This window comes from Panthera tigris, chromosome D3 (genome assembly GCF_018350195.1).
Source record: "Panthera tigris isolate Pti1 chromosome D3, P.tigris_Pti1_mat1.1, whole genome shotgun sequence".
Classification (NCBI taxonomy): domain Eukaryota; kingdom Metazoa; phylum Chordata; class Mammalia; order Carnivora; family Felidae; genus Panthera; species Panthera tigris.
In genome coordinates this window covers 55,157,038-55,175,124 of record NC_056671.1, presented here as the reverse complement: position 1 = coordinate 55,175,124, position 18,087 = coordinate 55,157,038, and the positions used below count along the sequence as shown (strand labels likewise).

The following is an 18,087-nucleotide window of genomic DNA, read 5'->3' as shown; positions in this document are numbered from 1 at the left end:
TTTTTCGATCTGAATGAAATGACCAAAGCAGCAAGTCTACTATCGACTATTAATTCTTCTTCACTGGCTTGTAAAAATACCTTCGACATTTTTTAAAACCGAATGGCTGCTATTGAGAGGCGTGTGCCTAGATGGAGCACAAGGTTCAGTCCTCAGAGAGCCCAGTTTGGCATTCTGGATCCATCACTTTGTAGCTGTGTGTGAGCCGGCAAGTCAGCTGCCTGTACTTAGGTACCTCCTCTGGAGATGATCACTCCTGATTTATAAGGTCATGAGGATTACATAAATTGTCACTTGGAAAAGCTCTGCGAGCCATTACTGACAGATAGTCACCACTCAGTAAATCTTAAATCCGAAATTATTTTCAAACATTATTTAATCTATCATTTGATAAAAGCTTCCCAAAATGTTTGTGTTAAACAATCACAAAATACTCCAGTTAAGTATTTGCTTACTTCTTGGAAGTAATAACCATATTGAAGTCAGAGATTGTGGTGCATGTGTCATTTTAAGGGGCACATGGGTGGCTCAGTCTGTTAAGCGTCCGACTTCAGCTCAGGTCATGATCTTGCGGCCGGTGGGTTTGAGTCCTGCGTCGGACTCTGTGCTGACAGCTCGGAGCCTGGAGCCTGGTTAGGATTCTATGTCTCCCTCTCTCTCTGCCCCTCCCCCCTCCCCTCAGAAATAAACATTAAAAATTTTTTGAAATAAAAATGGCATTGTTATGCCTGATCAAACTAAATTTGACAGAAAGGCAGTATGGTATAAGAGAGAAGGAGAGTTTGCTTGAAGAAAATAAAGTTATTTCTCCCATTATTGAATTATTTAAAAATTATTATTACCTACTCCACAGGAGAGAGATGACAGACAGAAAGGGTATCTAAACATGTATGGAAGCCTAGAAGAGTCCTGGTGTTGACATTTGGTTCAGGACCACTTAACAGCTGATGTGAAATTGCAGGTGAACGTAAATGTGTCTCACAGAGTATGATATACAATATATACTCTTCTTTTTCAGTAACAAAGATGATATCATATACCAAGGTTTTTATTTACCAGCATCTGGCATTACTATCTTTTCCTAATCTTGTCATATTTTTTAGAGATTTTATGATAAAATTTATCTTCTTTTACATTAATCTTTAAGAGAAAGAAGTCATTGTTCTGTAAAATTCTTGATTTCTCTAAGACATACCTTACACTTTCAAGTTTTTCTATTGATTGTACTTATATGTTTCCTTTAATATGCACATCTATTTGTTGTAAATTCTGTGCTATGCATAGAGAAAACAAAAGTTGACTAATTCAAAGTCAAGTAGTTTTACTAACTAATGCTAAAGAAATATGCTGTAAGAATTCATTTATTCAACAACGCACATAACATTATATAAAGTAATAAGCAAGAATATTAGAGATTTCTACCCACTTAATTAGAAAAATAAAACATGTTCCCTGATCATTATGATTCATTGAGGGGACAAGTTGTGGGAAGTAAAACAGTCAAGTAACAAGGTCGAATAAAATTAAATGTTACGTGAACAACATGAATGAAAATTTATATTGTAGGTTCTTTTTTTTTTTTTTTTGAGAGAGAGAGAGAGCACATGTGAATATACACGTGTGTGAGCAAGAGGGGAGGAGCAGAGGGAGAAGGAGAGAGAGAGAGAGAGAGAGAGAGAGAGAGAGAGTCAGTCTTAAGCAGGCTTAATGCCCAGGACAGAGCTTGATGCAGGGCTTGAACACACAACCGTGAGATCATTACCTGAGTGGAGTTGAAGTCTGGCGCCTAACTGACTGAGCCACCCAGATGCCCCAGTTTATTTTTTTATACATTTACTTAGTAATGTACTACTGGCCATAATAAATCTAGCATCTAGTTGATACTTGGTATCTTGATTTTTTTTTTTTCCTTAATGTATCACTTTATTGTCGTGGGGCATGGGGAGGATCATGTGTCATTTTGAATACTTACCCTTATCTAGAGCAGATAGGAAAATGTATGACTACTCCAGATAGTAAGTACAACTAAATATTGTATTTGAATATCTTTTGTCATCACTTTTTAAATTTGATATCATACCCATCATTTCTTTTTTATTGAGACATCATTAAATAAAAGAATCTTTCCTCTAATGTGTTTTGTGTAGTTAGACATGAAAAAAAAATCTCAATTTCAGTGTGTAGTTACTTTTACACTCAAATTATTCTGTACTATTGAACAGGTCAACAGAGAAACATAAAGAATTTTTAAATATGTTTATTTAAAACATAATTAAAAATTTTTTTTAAATTTTTTAAAAAATTAAAAATTTAAAAAATGTTTTAAATATGTTTATTTAAAACATAATTTTTTTAATTTTTTTAAATTTTTTTTAAAAATTAAAAAAAAATTTTTTTTAATGTTTGTTTATTTCTGAGAGAGACAGAGACAGTGTGTGAGTGGGGGAGGGGCAGGCGGAAAGGGAGACAGAATCCAGAGCAGCCTCCAGTCTCTGAGCAAGCTGTCAGCACAGAGCCTGACACGGGGCTTGAACTCACAAACTGTGAGATCATGACCTGAGCCGAAGTCGGACACTTAACCAACTGAGCCACCCAGGTGCCCCTAAATATGTTTTTAAAATGAAATTATTAAGTGTAGGATTATTTGGTAGGGGATTCCATATCTAAAACAAAAGTGGCATTCAGTAAGCTTAGCTCTTCCAATTATTTGGGGTGTCTAAGCCAGAAGATGCCTTAAGTAGAATGAAACACAAAATATTGAATTATATATTTTGTGCTGACTGTAAGAAATTCAAAGAGATAATCCCATAGAAGTGGTTTATCACGACATATATTAGTACTGTACTTGAGGATCTTGGCATTTACTTTTATTAATTTCCTGCTATCATTAATATATGTAAAATTTATGTATGGTTAATTATTCTACACTATCGCTTAAGAATTTAGATGCTGACGTAAACACTTTTAATTGACTTCACTGAATGGATACAAATATGAGACTATGTGTTTATGAATTTCTTTTTCACTACAATTATCAAGACCTTACAAATCTTGATTGCTTAAGCAGCCAAAATTTCATGCTATTACTCCAAATAGTCTCCAAGTAATAGGTGAAGGACAGTAACTATATTATTATTCTTTTCTATACATTTTCACTAACACTGTCACCAATAATCTGAAATAATAAAATCCTCCGTGTTGAATATAAAAGGGCATATTCTATGAAAAATAAATCTCATAAGTTTGATCTAGAGTGTTTCAGTTTTCATTAGATTTTTAGAACTCAGTGAGTTAAGCAGTCATGAAATTAATCCTTTAACAAATATATCAAATCACTACTGATTCATTTGTGCAGCTTAGACTCTCAAATTACTTTGGCTAGTTTTCTAAAAAACATATGATGATTTTTCTAGAAAAAAAAATCTATTTCTCCAAGGTGTCCTGATCTTAAATTCGAGAACATCTATAACAGATAAGTTCATAAAAGCAAAACTTTATGAACAAGGTAGGGTTGGTCCATACCTGAGTATAGTCTGAGTTATGTGATTTATCTTTTTATTTTCTGAGCTTGTATTGTTAGAGACTTTTTCACCATGCTGCATATGTTTACGTGTGTTTGTATAAAACCCAAAGGTAATATTTAGGAGAGTCAGCCTAAGATGCTTGCAGTCCGTCATTCCTACTGTATCCCAAATTTTGCCACTATACCAAGTTAGATCAGGTTGCCTAGGTATTTGAATTCAATAAATTTAGCTTCTTGAAAAATTTCCTGCTTACTTACTTTTTAATTCATGTGATTAACTATGTTTGAAGAAATGAGTCTATGAAATTTTTGTAATATTTTGCCGATGACATTGTCCATTAGGCTACTAAATATCCATATTAAATTACCTTAGCTCAGAAACTTCTTTTAGAACGTAATACAAGAAAAAAAAAATGCTTCTCCTGTGGAAGTAGAATGCTTTCTGTTTTCTCTCTGCTAGGACAATGCAACTAAATATATTCACATTTGTGCCTCATTGCCACGAAGTTCAGAGCCAAAGTTTATCCGAGGTTCTAGTCATCTTTTTGTTCAGTTTATCATAGAGTATATAGCATAGCATAGCATAGAGTACATAACAGTTTTAAGAAAAAAGTGAGATGTAAGTTTTAAAAAGTATTTAAATCTGATTATGGAAACAAATTTTAATACTATAATCAAAGCTCTTCATTATAGTATTTTGTTAAATTACATCCTATAATATCCCTGTTAGCTATTTTGATATCTGGCCTTCTGAACTCATGATTCCTTCATTAGAAAAGAAATAATGTTTAGGAAATAGTACATTTTTTTTCCTAGGGAATTTCACTAATTACATCATTTGCCTTGAGTGGTCTCATGCAGATGAAAGTAGAGAGATCAGAATTTGTTTTCAATTTAAAACTTCCCTAATATGAGCATTGCAAAAACTACAGTTGATACTTGCTATTCATTCTTAGCTAATGGAAATATTATAAAATAGGAATTAAAGCGCTTCTTTAAATTAAAACTTTGATTAAAGGTATACCCATCCCTTCATACAAGGTCATGATTAAAAACTCTCTAATACCTGTGCAGCCATTATTTGTGTTATTATTTGCACAACTATGTACATTTCTGTCTTTGTGACCAATTAACTTAATTGATGCTAATTAGCAAACACATTTTGTTTAAATTCCCCACCTGCTACTTGTACCAATTTATGGGCTCTTTTTCATACAGGTCGTCTACCATCCCCTGGGATACTTTCATATCCTCTCCTGAGTCCTTTATTCATGGTATTTCTTTTTAATTGTATCTTCTAATACTCTGCTTAGTAATTTTGCTATCTGGTCTTTTGAATTCACAATGCTTTTACTTTCTCAGTTTCAGTGATCTGCATCTTTGTTTCATGTTGGCTGTCATTAGCATGGATGTACCTTAGTCTTAGTTATCACTCAGCCTGCACAAGCAATATTAAGAACTTTCATGGTCACCTAAAATTTTTCAAGTATTTGCCACTATCTTTACAGAGGAGATGTCCTCATTGTGTTTGCCCCTGGATGACCCTGCAGCCTCTGTTCCCCCCTGTTCGGTCTGTTTCATAAAGCTGCTTCATCAACCATCCCAATGCTCACGTTCTCAGTTTTCCCTTTTCACTGAGAGAGGGAAATTTCTTCTCTTCTGCCTTATCAAAAGGTCGCTAGACAAAGAAAATATTTCATCTTGGATCTTCTCTTCTACAGTCTGAAACCATCCTTCTTTGCCAGGCTTCCTGAAAGATTATTTTATACTCACAGATCACACTTAATACAACCAACTCCCCCACTGGTCCCTCTTCCAGACTCTGGTTCTCACCAACCCATTGAATTGGTTTTTTAAAAGACCACATGACTGCCTTTGCACCAGATCAAACATTGTATTCTTTTTTTTTTTTTCTTAATGTTTTTATGTATTTTTGAGACAGAGACAGAGCATGAGCAGGGGAGGGGCAGAGAGAGGGGGACACACAGAATCTGAAGCAGGCTCCAGGCTCTGAGCTGTCAGCACAGAGCCCGACATGGGGCTCGAACTCATAGACCGTGAGATCGTGACCTGAGCCGAAGTCGGACGCTTAACCGACTGAGCCACCCAGGCACCCCCAAACATTGTATTCTTAATGAACTCACCCCCATTTTCTTGAGCATCTTGTTGCTCTCCCTCCTCATTTTCTTTTTCTTGCTTTGGGGCCACTTCCTGAGATCCTGGGCTTGGCCATGTACTGTGTCTTACCTTATCCACAGCCGCAGAGATCTGTTCTGTATAAGCAACTCTGGCAGTGGAAGTCCAGTCGCCTGCAGAGTTTTTGTATTTCACTCCAAATGTCAGCCAGATGCTGGACAAATGTATTGTTATATCTTCACTGAACTCTTTGTATTTTCCATCATCCATCCTCGCCACTGGTCTTTCACCTCATCTACCAAAACACCTGTAAGTTCCTCTTGACTTGCCTTTTTCTGGCAATAGCACCACTATTGTGATTTATAGCTGTATTCATACACCTGAAATGAGATTAGACTTCCTTACACTTATGGCTTGCATCCTACTGCTCACTGAATTCTGTTGATTCTTCCTTTACTATGTTTCCCAAATCAGTCCAATAATTTTGAATTTTATTGGCTACCATTTTAGTTCTATCCCTTCACACCTCATACCTGTACTCATACAGAATTCTAACTCCTCTATTTGCATCTTACCCTCCCTCCCTCGCCTCTATCTGAGGCAGGAACAGAACTAGGATTTGTGCCTGAAATTTATAAAATTGGGGCCTTATATTAAAAGAAAAATACTATAAAATTGTGAGCAAAAAATTATGTAGAACGATGAATATTTGTTTATAGTAAGAAAACACCAAAAATTTTAACAAAACAGAAGTCTTGAAGATTCAGACCCTTTTCCTTTGACATCTCTTTTGACAATTTTCAGACACACATATGAATAGTTACTGATTTTAACTTGGCTTCCCCTCCCTACCTAGAATGCTTACAACATCCAGAAACTCTGGAAGTCCCATCTAGTTAAGGAACCCTAGTATCCAAACTTCCCTGGCTTTATGAGAAACCTGCTTTTGCTCCTGGAGTAGTCTTCCTCAGTTCTGGCTTTGATGGTGTCAGACTTTTGCCATCTCAGAACAAATTCTAAATTTCTTACTGTAATAGAGTATGGGCTCTTGAAACTGAGAGACCTAGGTTCAATTCCTGTACAACTTTGTGTGATTTTTCTGAATCTCCAGTTTTCTAAAGAAGTGGGATGTTGGGGTGTTATATGTAATAATGTATAAGAAATATTTAGAATATAATCTAGCCTCTTTCTACTCTTTCTTCTAATATGCTCAATTAGTTCATTTCTCACCTTAAGCCATCACATGGGATTTCTGGTACTTTTCTCAGTGTGTGCTCTTTTGGTCCACTGATTTTTTCCTTACTTAGGAACTATGGGTGCTATTCTCTCATTATTTACTAAATATATTAAGATTGACAAGTAAATAGAGGGTAAGGAATATAGCCAACATAGTTGTCAGAGTTACTTAGCACTGGATCTTTTAGCAAAATGTTGACCTAAGCCTTATGGAGTACCCCACATAGAGCCCACCCACCTTCCCTCTACAAATATACAGATACTAAGTAAAATATAACAACCTTTTAAATAACCAGATAAGATCAAAAGAAATAAAAGGAAAATTTCAGGCTATGAAACTGATAGAAAACTCATAGCCATAATTGTAAGTCTTTAATTTGGTAGGGTAACAGACTAGGAAGATAGAAAAAGTGAATGTAGGCCAAAACAGGTCAGGGTTGTAGTCTGAATGCCCACTTAAGTTCAGGAGATGTGTATTTTAGTTTGCAACTAGACAGGAACATGAACTGAGAATTATATAAAAAACTGGGACTCTGAAAGAGCTACTCCTCTATCAAGGGGAAATTACAGAAAAAGAGAAGAGAAATAGGAAAAAGGAGTTAAGGTGGAGAATAGACTGATAAAGATAGATCTAATAGGCACTCTAGAAGAGAAATTAGAATAAGGACAACAATTCAAACAGATGAGAAGGGAGAATTTTATAGACTTGAGTAAACCAGTGAGTCCTAAGAGCAGGGAAATAGACCCGTGCTGAGCAGTATAAACAGAAACAAATCTGTACCTGTGTGGATCCTAGTGAAAGTACAGCAGTCTCAAGAAATTCTTTAAGGTCACTATGAAGAAACAAGAGATTATCTCAAACGTAAATGCAGAATGGACACACATCTTGTCTTCAAAATAGATGCCAGAAGACCGTCTGTAAGGGACCAAGGACAAAAAGTCTCGATTTTTTTTTTTTTTTGGAGAAACTAGTTTTAATTCACAAATCAAAGCCCAGCTAAACTGTACTTCCAGAGTGAAAAACAAAGCACTACTTCAGTGACCAAGGTTACCACTTACAGGCTGTCTATGGAAAAGCTGAAATGTCCTCCAAGCAGAAGGAAGCTGTGCCCTGAAGGAAACAGTGGAAAATTAGCACCATTGGTGAGAAAATCTGAAAAACAAAACAAAACACCTTGATTTTTAAAGTCAGAGGGTCTTGGTTCTTAGCCCTCCTTTACCAGTTATTGCCGGTGGGCCTTGTATAAGTAAGTTTCAGCTTCCTCATGGGAAAAACAGAAACAAATAGCATTTATTTTGCACATGAAAAGCAACATCACTTGGTCACTGGAAATAACAAATGGAAAAACTCCCACTTCGCATAGTACCTGGTATCCAAGGAACATGATAAAATGCAGTCTAATCTGAAATTGTGTGCCATGGCTGGCTTTACTGGAACATCCTGACTATCTCAGTCTCTTGAACTATTTGGAAAACTAAATCAAATGTCTCTATCTAGACAGTGCTCACTTCTCACTAAAAGCAGCCTTAAATCTCTCTCTCTTCTGTGTGCAAATTGTACTTTGTGGTACATCTTTTGTAGTTTGCTCCTGTCTCATATTGCTGTTATTTATATATGGGCCTTAGCTCCCTTACAAGAAGTTATGTTCCTTGAGTATTATGCTGCTTAACCTGTTCATGTCTGTATCACCTACAATGTCTTACCTAGAGTGCAGTTAATTGCTCAGGAAAGCTGCTCAGTTCCTGCTCAATTCAACTGAATTGAAATTGTCAAGTGAAAGATGAATGAATGGACATTGACTAATGTGTTCCTTTGTGGTAGAAATTAGTTGGGAGATAAGCTCATTTTTATTGTGTGCTATGTGTTTCACAGTCTTCCATAGTTGGCATTTCAAAGTGCTTATATACAATGGAGTATTACTCAGCAGTCAAAAAGAATGAAATCTTGCATTTGCAACAACGTGGATAGAACTAGAGGATATTATACTAAGTGAAATTAGTCAGACAAAGACAAATATCATATGACTTCACTCATATGTGGAATTTAGAATACAAAAGAGCTGAACATAAGGGAAGGGAATATAAAAACAGAGGAACAAAACATAAGAGACTCTTAAATACAGAGAACAAACTGAGGGTTGCTCTAGGGGTTGTGGGTGGGGAGATGGACTAAACGGGCAAGGGGCATTAAGGAGGACACTTGTTGGGATGAGCACTGGGTATTATATATAGGGGATGAATCACTGGACTCTACTCCTGAAATCGTTATTGTACTATATGCCAGCTAACTTGGATGTAAATTAGAAAGTAAAAAATAAAAAAAATAAATAAACAAACAAAAGTGATTGCTGACTGAAAATCTAATAGGGAAAAAAATATATCCCTGAAGAAAAAAAGTTACATTTAATTTTAACTCTTTTTAACTCTTGAAATCCTATTTTAAAAATATTTTCATCTATTTGGCAGTTTGTGTGAACAGGTAGTGACATTAACCAAGTGAATAGATTTTGTATACAGTTTTAGGTTTCACAAATAAGCTATTAGGGCCAAAGATGCCATGATCGGCAACAATCATAAGCATATCTAGTCAGTTATTTTCAGAATTAAAGGATGTTTCCTAGTGGATATTTCAAGTAGTCACTTAGTTAAAAATGAAAATATGTCGGGGCGCCTGGGTGGCTCAGTCGGTTAAGCGTCCGACTTCGGCTCAGGTCATGATGTCATGGCTTATGAGTTTGAACCCCGCGTTGGGCTCTGTGCTGACAGCTCAGAGCCTGGAGCCTCTTCAGATTCTGTGTATTTCTCTCTCTCTCTCTGCCCCTCCCCTGCTCACACTCTGTCTCTCTCTGTCTCTCAAAAATAAATAAACATTAAAAAAAAATGAAAATGTCACTTTAGTTGATAATTCAGTTTTTCTGGTCTTGATCAAAAGTATTATCAGATGGGATTAGCCAAACTGGGCTTCTGAGTATTAAATATGACATAAATCCTCATTTATTTGTGAAAGATCATTATTAATGGCCAATGATGCTCTAAAATTAAGGCCAAAGTGCATACTATTAATTCATAATTGTTGTCAAAGCTTAGATGAAGACTAATTAGCATTTTTGTTGAAAATACATTTTCAAACTCCTTTTAAATAGGTCAAGAGAATTTTCTCAAACTGGATCATCCAAGGATTCACACATAGCTGGATCCATGGGGCCAGACGTCAGTGGCTTGCTGATCCCCTATTTCTCAACCAGGCTTCTTCCTCTCAGGTCCTTGCTACCTGCTGGAAAATGTTGCCATCAGCAGCTCTAAGCCCCTCTTCTTACTTAGCATCCGAGAGCAGTCTTCCAGCTCCAGGTCACCCTTCCCATGAAAGGACTTTAGTCCTATTTAGATCATATATCCATCTCTTGGATGGATGAGCCCTTATGATAGTCATGGCCAGGGTGAGGTCAATGAGGCTCTTTTCTCATAATGTCCAGCAAAACCATCTAGGATGAGGTAAGAACAATTGAATTGTGTTTTTAGTCCACATCCACACGCTTTACCTGAAACCTTGGATCATATGTGGTCCAAAATTCAGAACTTTTCAGATTTGGGGAACATGATAGAGTATATATTCCAGTTATTGCATAACACTTGCAACAGAGTCGGGGAAAGCAGCTCATATACAAATATATTAGTATTTCTGACATAAAAGATCAGAATATTCACAGAAAGTAGGGAAAAGGCCATATCAGTTTTTGTCTGCCAAATTTCCCCAAATTTTTTGAAACAATTTTCAGTTTATACAATATTAGCATTATAGAATTGCTGGTAAAAGGTTGCAAGTCTGTAATTAACATATTCTATTGCACGTGTATTACACCCTACATGCTAGGCATATATTAGATTGTAAACTATGATGGCTGAGACAGTATTGATACTGTTTATATATCTGAACATGACATACTTTCTGACATATAGAATGTGCTTATTAGATATGTTTGTTGAATAAGTGAATGTATCAGTGACTTTATGTACATTACTTCATCATGGAATTCCAAAAATTAGCCCATGATATAAATATTATTTTTCTTATTCACAACTTACTGAATGAGCCTTGGTTTTGCCATTTGCAAAAATAGAATTAATGATACCTAGCAGAATGAGTGAGGCTCAGAGAGATTAAAAAGCAAAAGCGGTCAGATTTCAAGTAGCTGATTTCATAATAATATTCAAGTCAGTCACTTCATCACTAAACTATTACTTTATTCCACTGATGGATACAAATGAAGCTGCTTGATTAATTGAAGGGATCCCTTAGGAGCTACAACTTTCTACACAGCCTGTAACAATTATCCCTTTAGGTGTAGATATATCATTTGGTCGGAGATAAAATATGCATATCATCTAAGCTGCAGAATTTTTAAATTATGTATTCTAGAAAGTAACAAGATTAGGAAAAATAATTTAGGGTCCTATGTCAATTCTGAGTAATGTATCATTTGCTTTAATTATCTTGAAAGAGCTCATTCTACATAAAATCTTGGGTAGATATCACAGTTGCTCCAAATCTGGTCTCATTTATTACTTGATTTAGTTATGCTTAAACCCTGGAGGCTAGTGAGCCTTGCCACAAATAAGTACTATAAATCCATGAATACAGTTTTATAGTCATGATTTATTTTTTTTAAGTTTATTAAACTTAAATTTATGTTTCTTGTCTATGCAAGTGGGGGAAGGAAAGAGAGGGAGAGAGAGAATCTCAAGCAGGCTCTGGACTATCAGCACAGAGCCTGACATGGGGCCCGAACCCACGAACTGTGAGATCATGACCCGAGCCAAAATCAAGAGTTGGATGCTTAACTGACTGAGCCACCCAGGTGCCCCCAGTCATGATTTATCTTTACTTTTTTATAAAAAAAAAAAAAAAAAAAAAAAAAAAAAAAACAACCTGGAGCATCTTAAATGTACAACAGTTCTGAGGACACTAACATTGTGTAGTTTATAGTTTTGAGATCAAAAAGTGGACTAGTTTGTTGGTGTGGTATTAAGTTTTACACGTATCTATAAGGAAAGGCACATTTATGTTGTGCCAACAGCAATCACATCTTAAGTCCCCAATTAAAATGTGACTTTTTAAACTCCAAAAGTTCTACGCGACAGCTGAGCCATCTGTTTAATGAAACAACCACTGATTTGGTCATAGATAATTATTGCAATAAGAACAGTGCTAGGGAAAGTTCAACTCATGACAGTTAATTACGAAGAGATAATTAGCGAGGGTAGTTAGCATGGTCTCCTCTCTAGGGTAAGAAATAGGTAACAAATCTCATTCCAGGTGTAGATCATGTAAACGGTATAGTTACATATATTTTTGAATCATCATTTAAAAATCTTATTAGATACCAAACAGTATATTTACTGAGCTATGTGTAACCAAAAGGAGAAGTGTTGTTTTTCATAAATTATCTATTGAATTCTATGCATTTTTTTGTCAAAAATATCCTTAGGTTATCACATGGAGGCTTTTGTGTTTCATGGGCACTCTTACCAATGTAAGAGGGAAATTACGGCACTTGTCCCTGGTGGAATCCATGACTACGGTCCTTAACACATTCTGCTAATTACCTTCCAGGAAGACACAAATGCGGGAGTATTAGAGTAAGCTCTCTACCATCAAATGTGGTGAAGGAGAGTTCTGGTGAAGATAGTTCTCAAAACTCACAGTAAATAATAGTTTTAAATTCCTCTATGATAAAATCACTTTGATAAGGAGCAAAAATGATTAATTTCCTTCTTACTGTCTTGGTATAAGTACTTCAGAGTTGTGAAGTACTTATGAAAGTACAAATTATGAAAGAACAAATTATGGAGGGACAATAAGCAGAAGACTTGCAATTGTAGTATCTTCTATCCAAGCGCAGCATAATGGAGCTCCAAGGGTGGTGAAAGCATTGGCATTCATTATTGGCTCATCAGTATTAGAACCAAGGGAATTTTTAACAGATTGCCTCACAGGAAAGAAAGAACCCTTCCTGGCTCCTTATTCTCATTTTGGGCACAAAACTAAGGTTCTCTTATGTTTCACATACAGTGATGTCTTGGCACTTCTGGTTTCTCCAACATGAAAACCATGTGAGTTTATATTGCGTCCGTGCAGAGTATGTGACAGAACTGAGAAAAGTTAAACTTATTTTTGTGCTATTAGTGAAGAAAGGTTTTTAAAGAATTAACAGGAAAATATGTTAGGAGAATTTCAGTCTCTTTAAGAGAAGAATTTTGGTGAGATCCTAATATACTCTTTGCTTAAATGCAAAATAGAGTTAGCTGTAAATGGATTTCTCTGTAGGAGTGTGTAGTATTTAAGATCTCTAACTTTGTTTAAGCTACTGAGACCTTCGGTGTACTTTGGCAATAATTCTTTACTAGGAATTAACTATTACTCCCAACTTATTATCAGACTTAGATATGAATTCAGGTATTTCCACATCCATAGCTGTGTGATCTCAGGCAAGTTATATGATTTCTCCAAACTTCGATTTATCTTTCCTCAATAGGAGTATTATAAATATTTTTCTCAAGAGTTGCTTGGAAAATTAAATGAGATAATGAATCTCAGCTTCCTATATTATGTCTTCCCATCCCAACCACTCAGTATGAGTCAGGTGTTATATTTATCTTAAAATAAGGATGCTAGTAGTTTCTACTTAGATGTATATATTTTATTATTCACTTAAGATATAGGAAATTCTTTGAAAAATACATGTATATTAAACTGTAATATAGATTTTATTCATTCTGCCTTTCTTTCCAATGAGCACGACTGTAATATACACATATAAAGGTTGTCTTTGGTCTGCTTATTGAACACAACAGAGTGTGTGTAAGGATTTTTTTCTACAATATTTTCCATTAATGATAAATTACATAAAAGTACTAAGTATACAACAGAATTTAGACAATGGAAGGGTTGAGAATTAGGAGACAGGAACCTTGGTTTCTATATCTAGTCAACTTGTCCTTTAGCAAATCACTTATCTAGGTTTCAATTTCTTCAAACTTCAGAGAAGAAACTTGTACTGAATGATTTCTGTGGCTATTTACAGTTACCAAGCTATAATTCTACAATAAGCTCAGAACAACTGTATTTTCAAAATTATATCATTTACCTACTGGCAATGTTTATCATATATCTTTGCTTCTACTTGTTTTTTTGCACTTAATAGGAAAGAGTACATGATTGCTTTATCTTGAAGTTGATTTTTTTTTCCAAAATCTTGAAATATTAGGCTATCCAGTGACCTTAAAAATGATCTAGCCTCTCACTTGGCCAGGACATTATTCTAGTTTCTAAGAAGACCAATTTCCTTTATCTGGAAAAGATCCAACTTTCTCTGTTATGTTCTCTGAAAAGGAAATTATATAGATTATCATGCCTAATAACTTTTACTGTTCTAGTGAAAGTTATTTCCCATTTTATTTTTAAAAATTAAAAAGAATTTGAAAAGAAAAGCTAATTTTAATTACAGGGATATTTTACCTTTTGTTTTATCTGTTCAACAAACCTTTATGTGTTTAAGAAGGTGTGTGTTTATTGCTACAATCGAATCAGCTGAATAAAGTTCCACAGCTTTATATATTCCTAATTTTGAATGGAGATACCTGATAGAAATAAAGATAATGAAGAGCAGAAATACATCTCTCTGAATTTCATGTGTCTGTCAATAATTATATCAAGAAAAGAGAGGCTGCTGATGTTTTATTTAGATTGTGTTAATTCAGTCCCTAGAACCAGATGAAAGGTCTAATGTAGTTTATAATGATGTGAACTGTCACTTCTGTTTGAATAATGTTAGCTACAATCAAATAATTTTTCCTTTTCCATAATGGAATGTTCCTATTCTCATTGTTTTCTGTAATATCTTTGCCTCCAAGTAATTCAATTGAGGCAAAACAACATCGTGTACCTAATTCCTGTGTGGTTTAGATTATAGTTTTGAGCCAAGCTGTGGCCAGAGTTGTGTCCTTTCATGAGACACTGATTTTGTGGCTCAATATGTTTTTGGTTCTGAGCTAGATTATCTTATCCATACTCAGGGAAGTACGAATGAAATAAAGGAGCAATATGACTTTTGAAATTATATTTACATCTTTATGACTATTATTATTTTTTTTTTAATTTATCTGATTTGACCCTCCTCTCTGTTCCCTACACAAATTCTGGCTTTCTGATTTCCTTCTCGAAATGCATCTGCTGCTTTTAACTGCCACCTCAGGGGCCTCTCTCTTTTCTTTCTTTTGCAAAAAAATAGCATTTCCAGATATCCTAATGCTTTATTATCAAAGTTGTCCAGGTGTCATTTCAGGCATCTCACAGGGTTCACAGTGGAGACAGTACCCTGTACCTTTCTTACCTTTTGTCTATAGAGGTGACTTTGCAGGTGGAAGCATGAGGAGGGTGGCCGAGGCAGCTACAGAAATTGTTTCCTAGGTCACGCAAGGTCAGAGCCTGGTCTCTTCGTACACTATACAAATTCCACTGACGAATATCTGTGAAAACATTGATGGTCCGAATTTAGCTGTTCTATAATATTGAGATATAAACCCTATGGGCCAATTTGCTAAAGCACATTTTACATGCTAGACTTAGCAAAATGAATCAAGTGCCATAAAGGCATGCTCATATTCACTTAAAAAAAATTAAAAGTTGTCTATTAGGTCAGAGGCTTCTAATAAATGGCATCCATACATATTTGAGATTGAGGCTTTGAAAACTCTAAGGTGGCATGTCATTATATAGGCTAACTTCCCAAAGGGCATTTTTATTTTGTAATTGCATCTTTGGCTAACTTATCTGGCTAAATTGTCATGTTATTTCTTATCTGTCATTTGCTTATCTTCATTAAAAAACTGTTCAATATCATTAAGCACTTCATCTTTCAGTTAGATGATTTTGCACGTAATTAGGGGAAAAGAAAATGGAAAAATTTTCTGATTATCACAAATGATATGGAGAGTTGCAAACAATTTGAAGTTAATTACGAGCTTAGTTGGGGGGTTAATTAATTTCTGCGTGGACTATACAGAAGATGGATTTCCAACATGTATCTATTAAGTTAATAATATCGACTCCTATTTTATAAATAAAACATGTAGGTACACATACAGCTCAGATGAAAATATCAAACTTTTATTAAATCAAAATTGTTCTAGGACTGACTTTTTGGTTTGTATTTAAGCTTTTTTAGAGGATTTTAGTCACACCAAATGTGTCACAACTTCAACTGTAAATACTCATATTTCATATTAAGATTGTTTGACATGGTCTGAGTGTCTGTCCATTTTTCCAGCTATGTTTCAGCCTTGTCACTTGCTTTTGTTTTGTTGTGCATTGTCATGTGTTTTGAAAGAATTAAGGCACTTCTTTTATTTGCAAAACCCAGTCAGCATTTTGTCACCGCCTGTTCAAGTTCCAGCGTAATGGCCCAGACCAAATACTTGGGAATGTGGAGGTCTGGGACTGACTGATGGATCTGTGTAGTAACTATACCTTAACCTCTAACTAGCTTTCATTTTTCATCTTTGCAATTTCCATTTCCTCTTTTTATCAAAATTAATTTAGTCGAAATAAATGGATACTCCTGCACATCCTATGAGCTCTTCTGAGAATTGCACGGGTCTGTTAATAATTTTTTATGTCTCTCTCTCTCTTTTTTTTCTTTCTTTCTTTTTTTTTTTTTTTTTAGTCTCGACCTATTCCTTCCCACCTGACTTCAGCAGTTGCAGAGAGTATCTTGGCTTCAGCCTGTGAGAGTGAGAGCAGAAATGCCGCCAAGAGGATGCGCCTGGACAGACAACAGGTACCGAGGAGCCTCGGGGTCGGTGGACACCAGCTATTGCAAATATTGTTCAGTTAGTCTGATTCAGGTAGAAGGGCGAAAGCTCTGGGATTTTGAAGTACACTGAGGTAGAGTTTTGAGGTCTTTATGATATGAATTGAAAGTTGAAAGTGCAGGATCATGAGATCAGTGGGCATCCATTACATTTTCCGTGGTGAAAAAATGGACAGTTGTGGGGCACCTGGGTGGCTCAGTCAGTTAAGTGTCTGACTTCAGCTCAAGTCGTGATCGCACGGTGTAGTTCGTGGGTTCAAGCCCTGCATCGGGTTCTGTGCTGACAGCTTAGAGCCTAGAGCCTGCTTTGGATTCTGTGTCTCCCTCTTTCTCTGCCCCTCCCCTACTCACACTCTGTCTCTCTCTCAAAAATAAACAATAAAAAATTTTTAAAAATGGACAGCTGTAAAATCAGGAATTCTGGCTAGTATCCAATTTGCAGGCTAATTACTTATTTAAATAAATGGTTCTAACTGATCATTTATGTTCGTGTTGTACATTTACCTGATTGTTTATAATAGTGACATTATTGTGTTCATTTCGAGTGAAAGTGAACCTCTCTTTAATCTCCCCTGCTCTGCTGCTAAACGTCAGTGAATTGCTCTGGGAATCTTGAAAGCACATACTTTGAAAGACTGGAAAGCTGTAAAATGGGGACAGAAAATAATGAAAATATATGTCCTGGGCTTGCTTCCGTATTAATGAATCATTTACTGTATACCCATTAAGTATCCTTCTATCTGTGTCTCCTTCCTAGGGATGTAGCTGTATGTGGTGTGGGCGTGTGCATTTTGCGGGCGTTGTGCGCTTATGTCTTGCTCAGTTTTCCCTTGGTTTATGTGCCTCTGTCGGTCTCCCCTCCTCAGGTCTGAATGCCTTTCTCTGTGTTCTTTTTATCTCTGGCCCTCTTAATTGTCCATAATCAAATACTAAAGTATAGCACACAATATTAAATACTACACATAAAAGTATGCTGTGTTCTGACTTTTAAGTTATTTTTACAATAAATGATCTTGTGCTTCATATCTTTAGTTGAGTTTGGGATGAGAAGACTAAATTTTCAGTCTAATTTTGTTTTTTCCTACGGGCCAATGAGCTTCTTAAAATTATATATATGTATATATATGTATGTATATATATGCATACATATATATATACACATATACATACATATGCATATATGCATACTATACATATATATACATATATACATGTATATATATGCGTACATACATATATATGTACATATACATATATATATACATACATATACATATATAATGTATATGTATAATGTGTATACACATTATATATATAATGTAT

General features: G+C 35.4%; 1 protein-coding gene across 7 annotated transcripts in view; it reads left to right on the top strand.

Moving 5' to 3' along the window:
* The window catches only part of NOL4 (nucleolar protein 4), a 426,345-nt gene that overhangs the window by 302,378 nt on the left and 105,880 nt on the right, over nt 1–18,087 (top strand). For all 7 annotated transcript variants that reach the window (XM_042962703.1, XM_042962702.1, XM_042962709.1 and 4 more), the window contains one exon: nt 16,618–16,731. In XM_042962703.1, the coding sequence (XP_042818637.1) occupies nt 16,618–16,731 (114 nt within the window). The remainder of the gene's footprint in view (nt 1–16,617; nt 16,732–18,087) is intronic.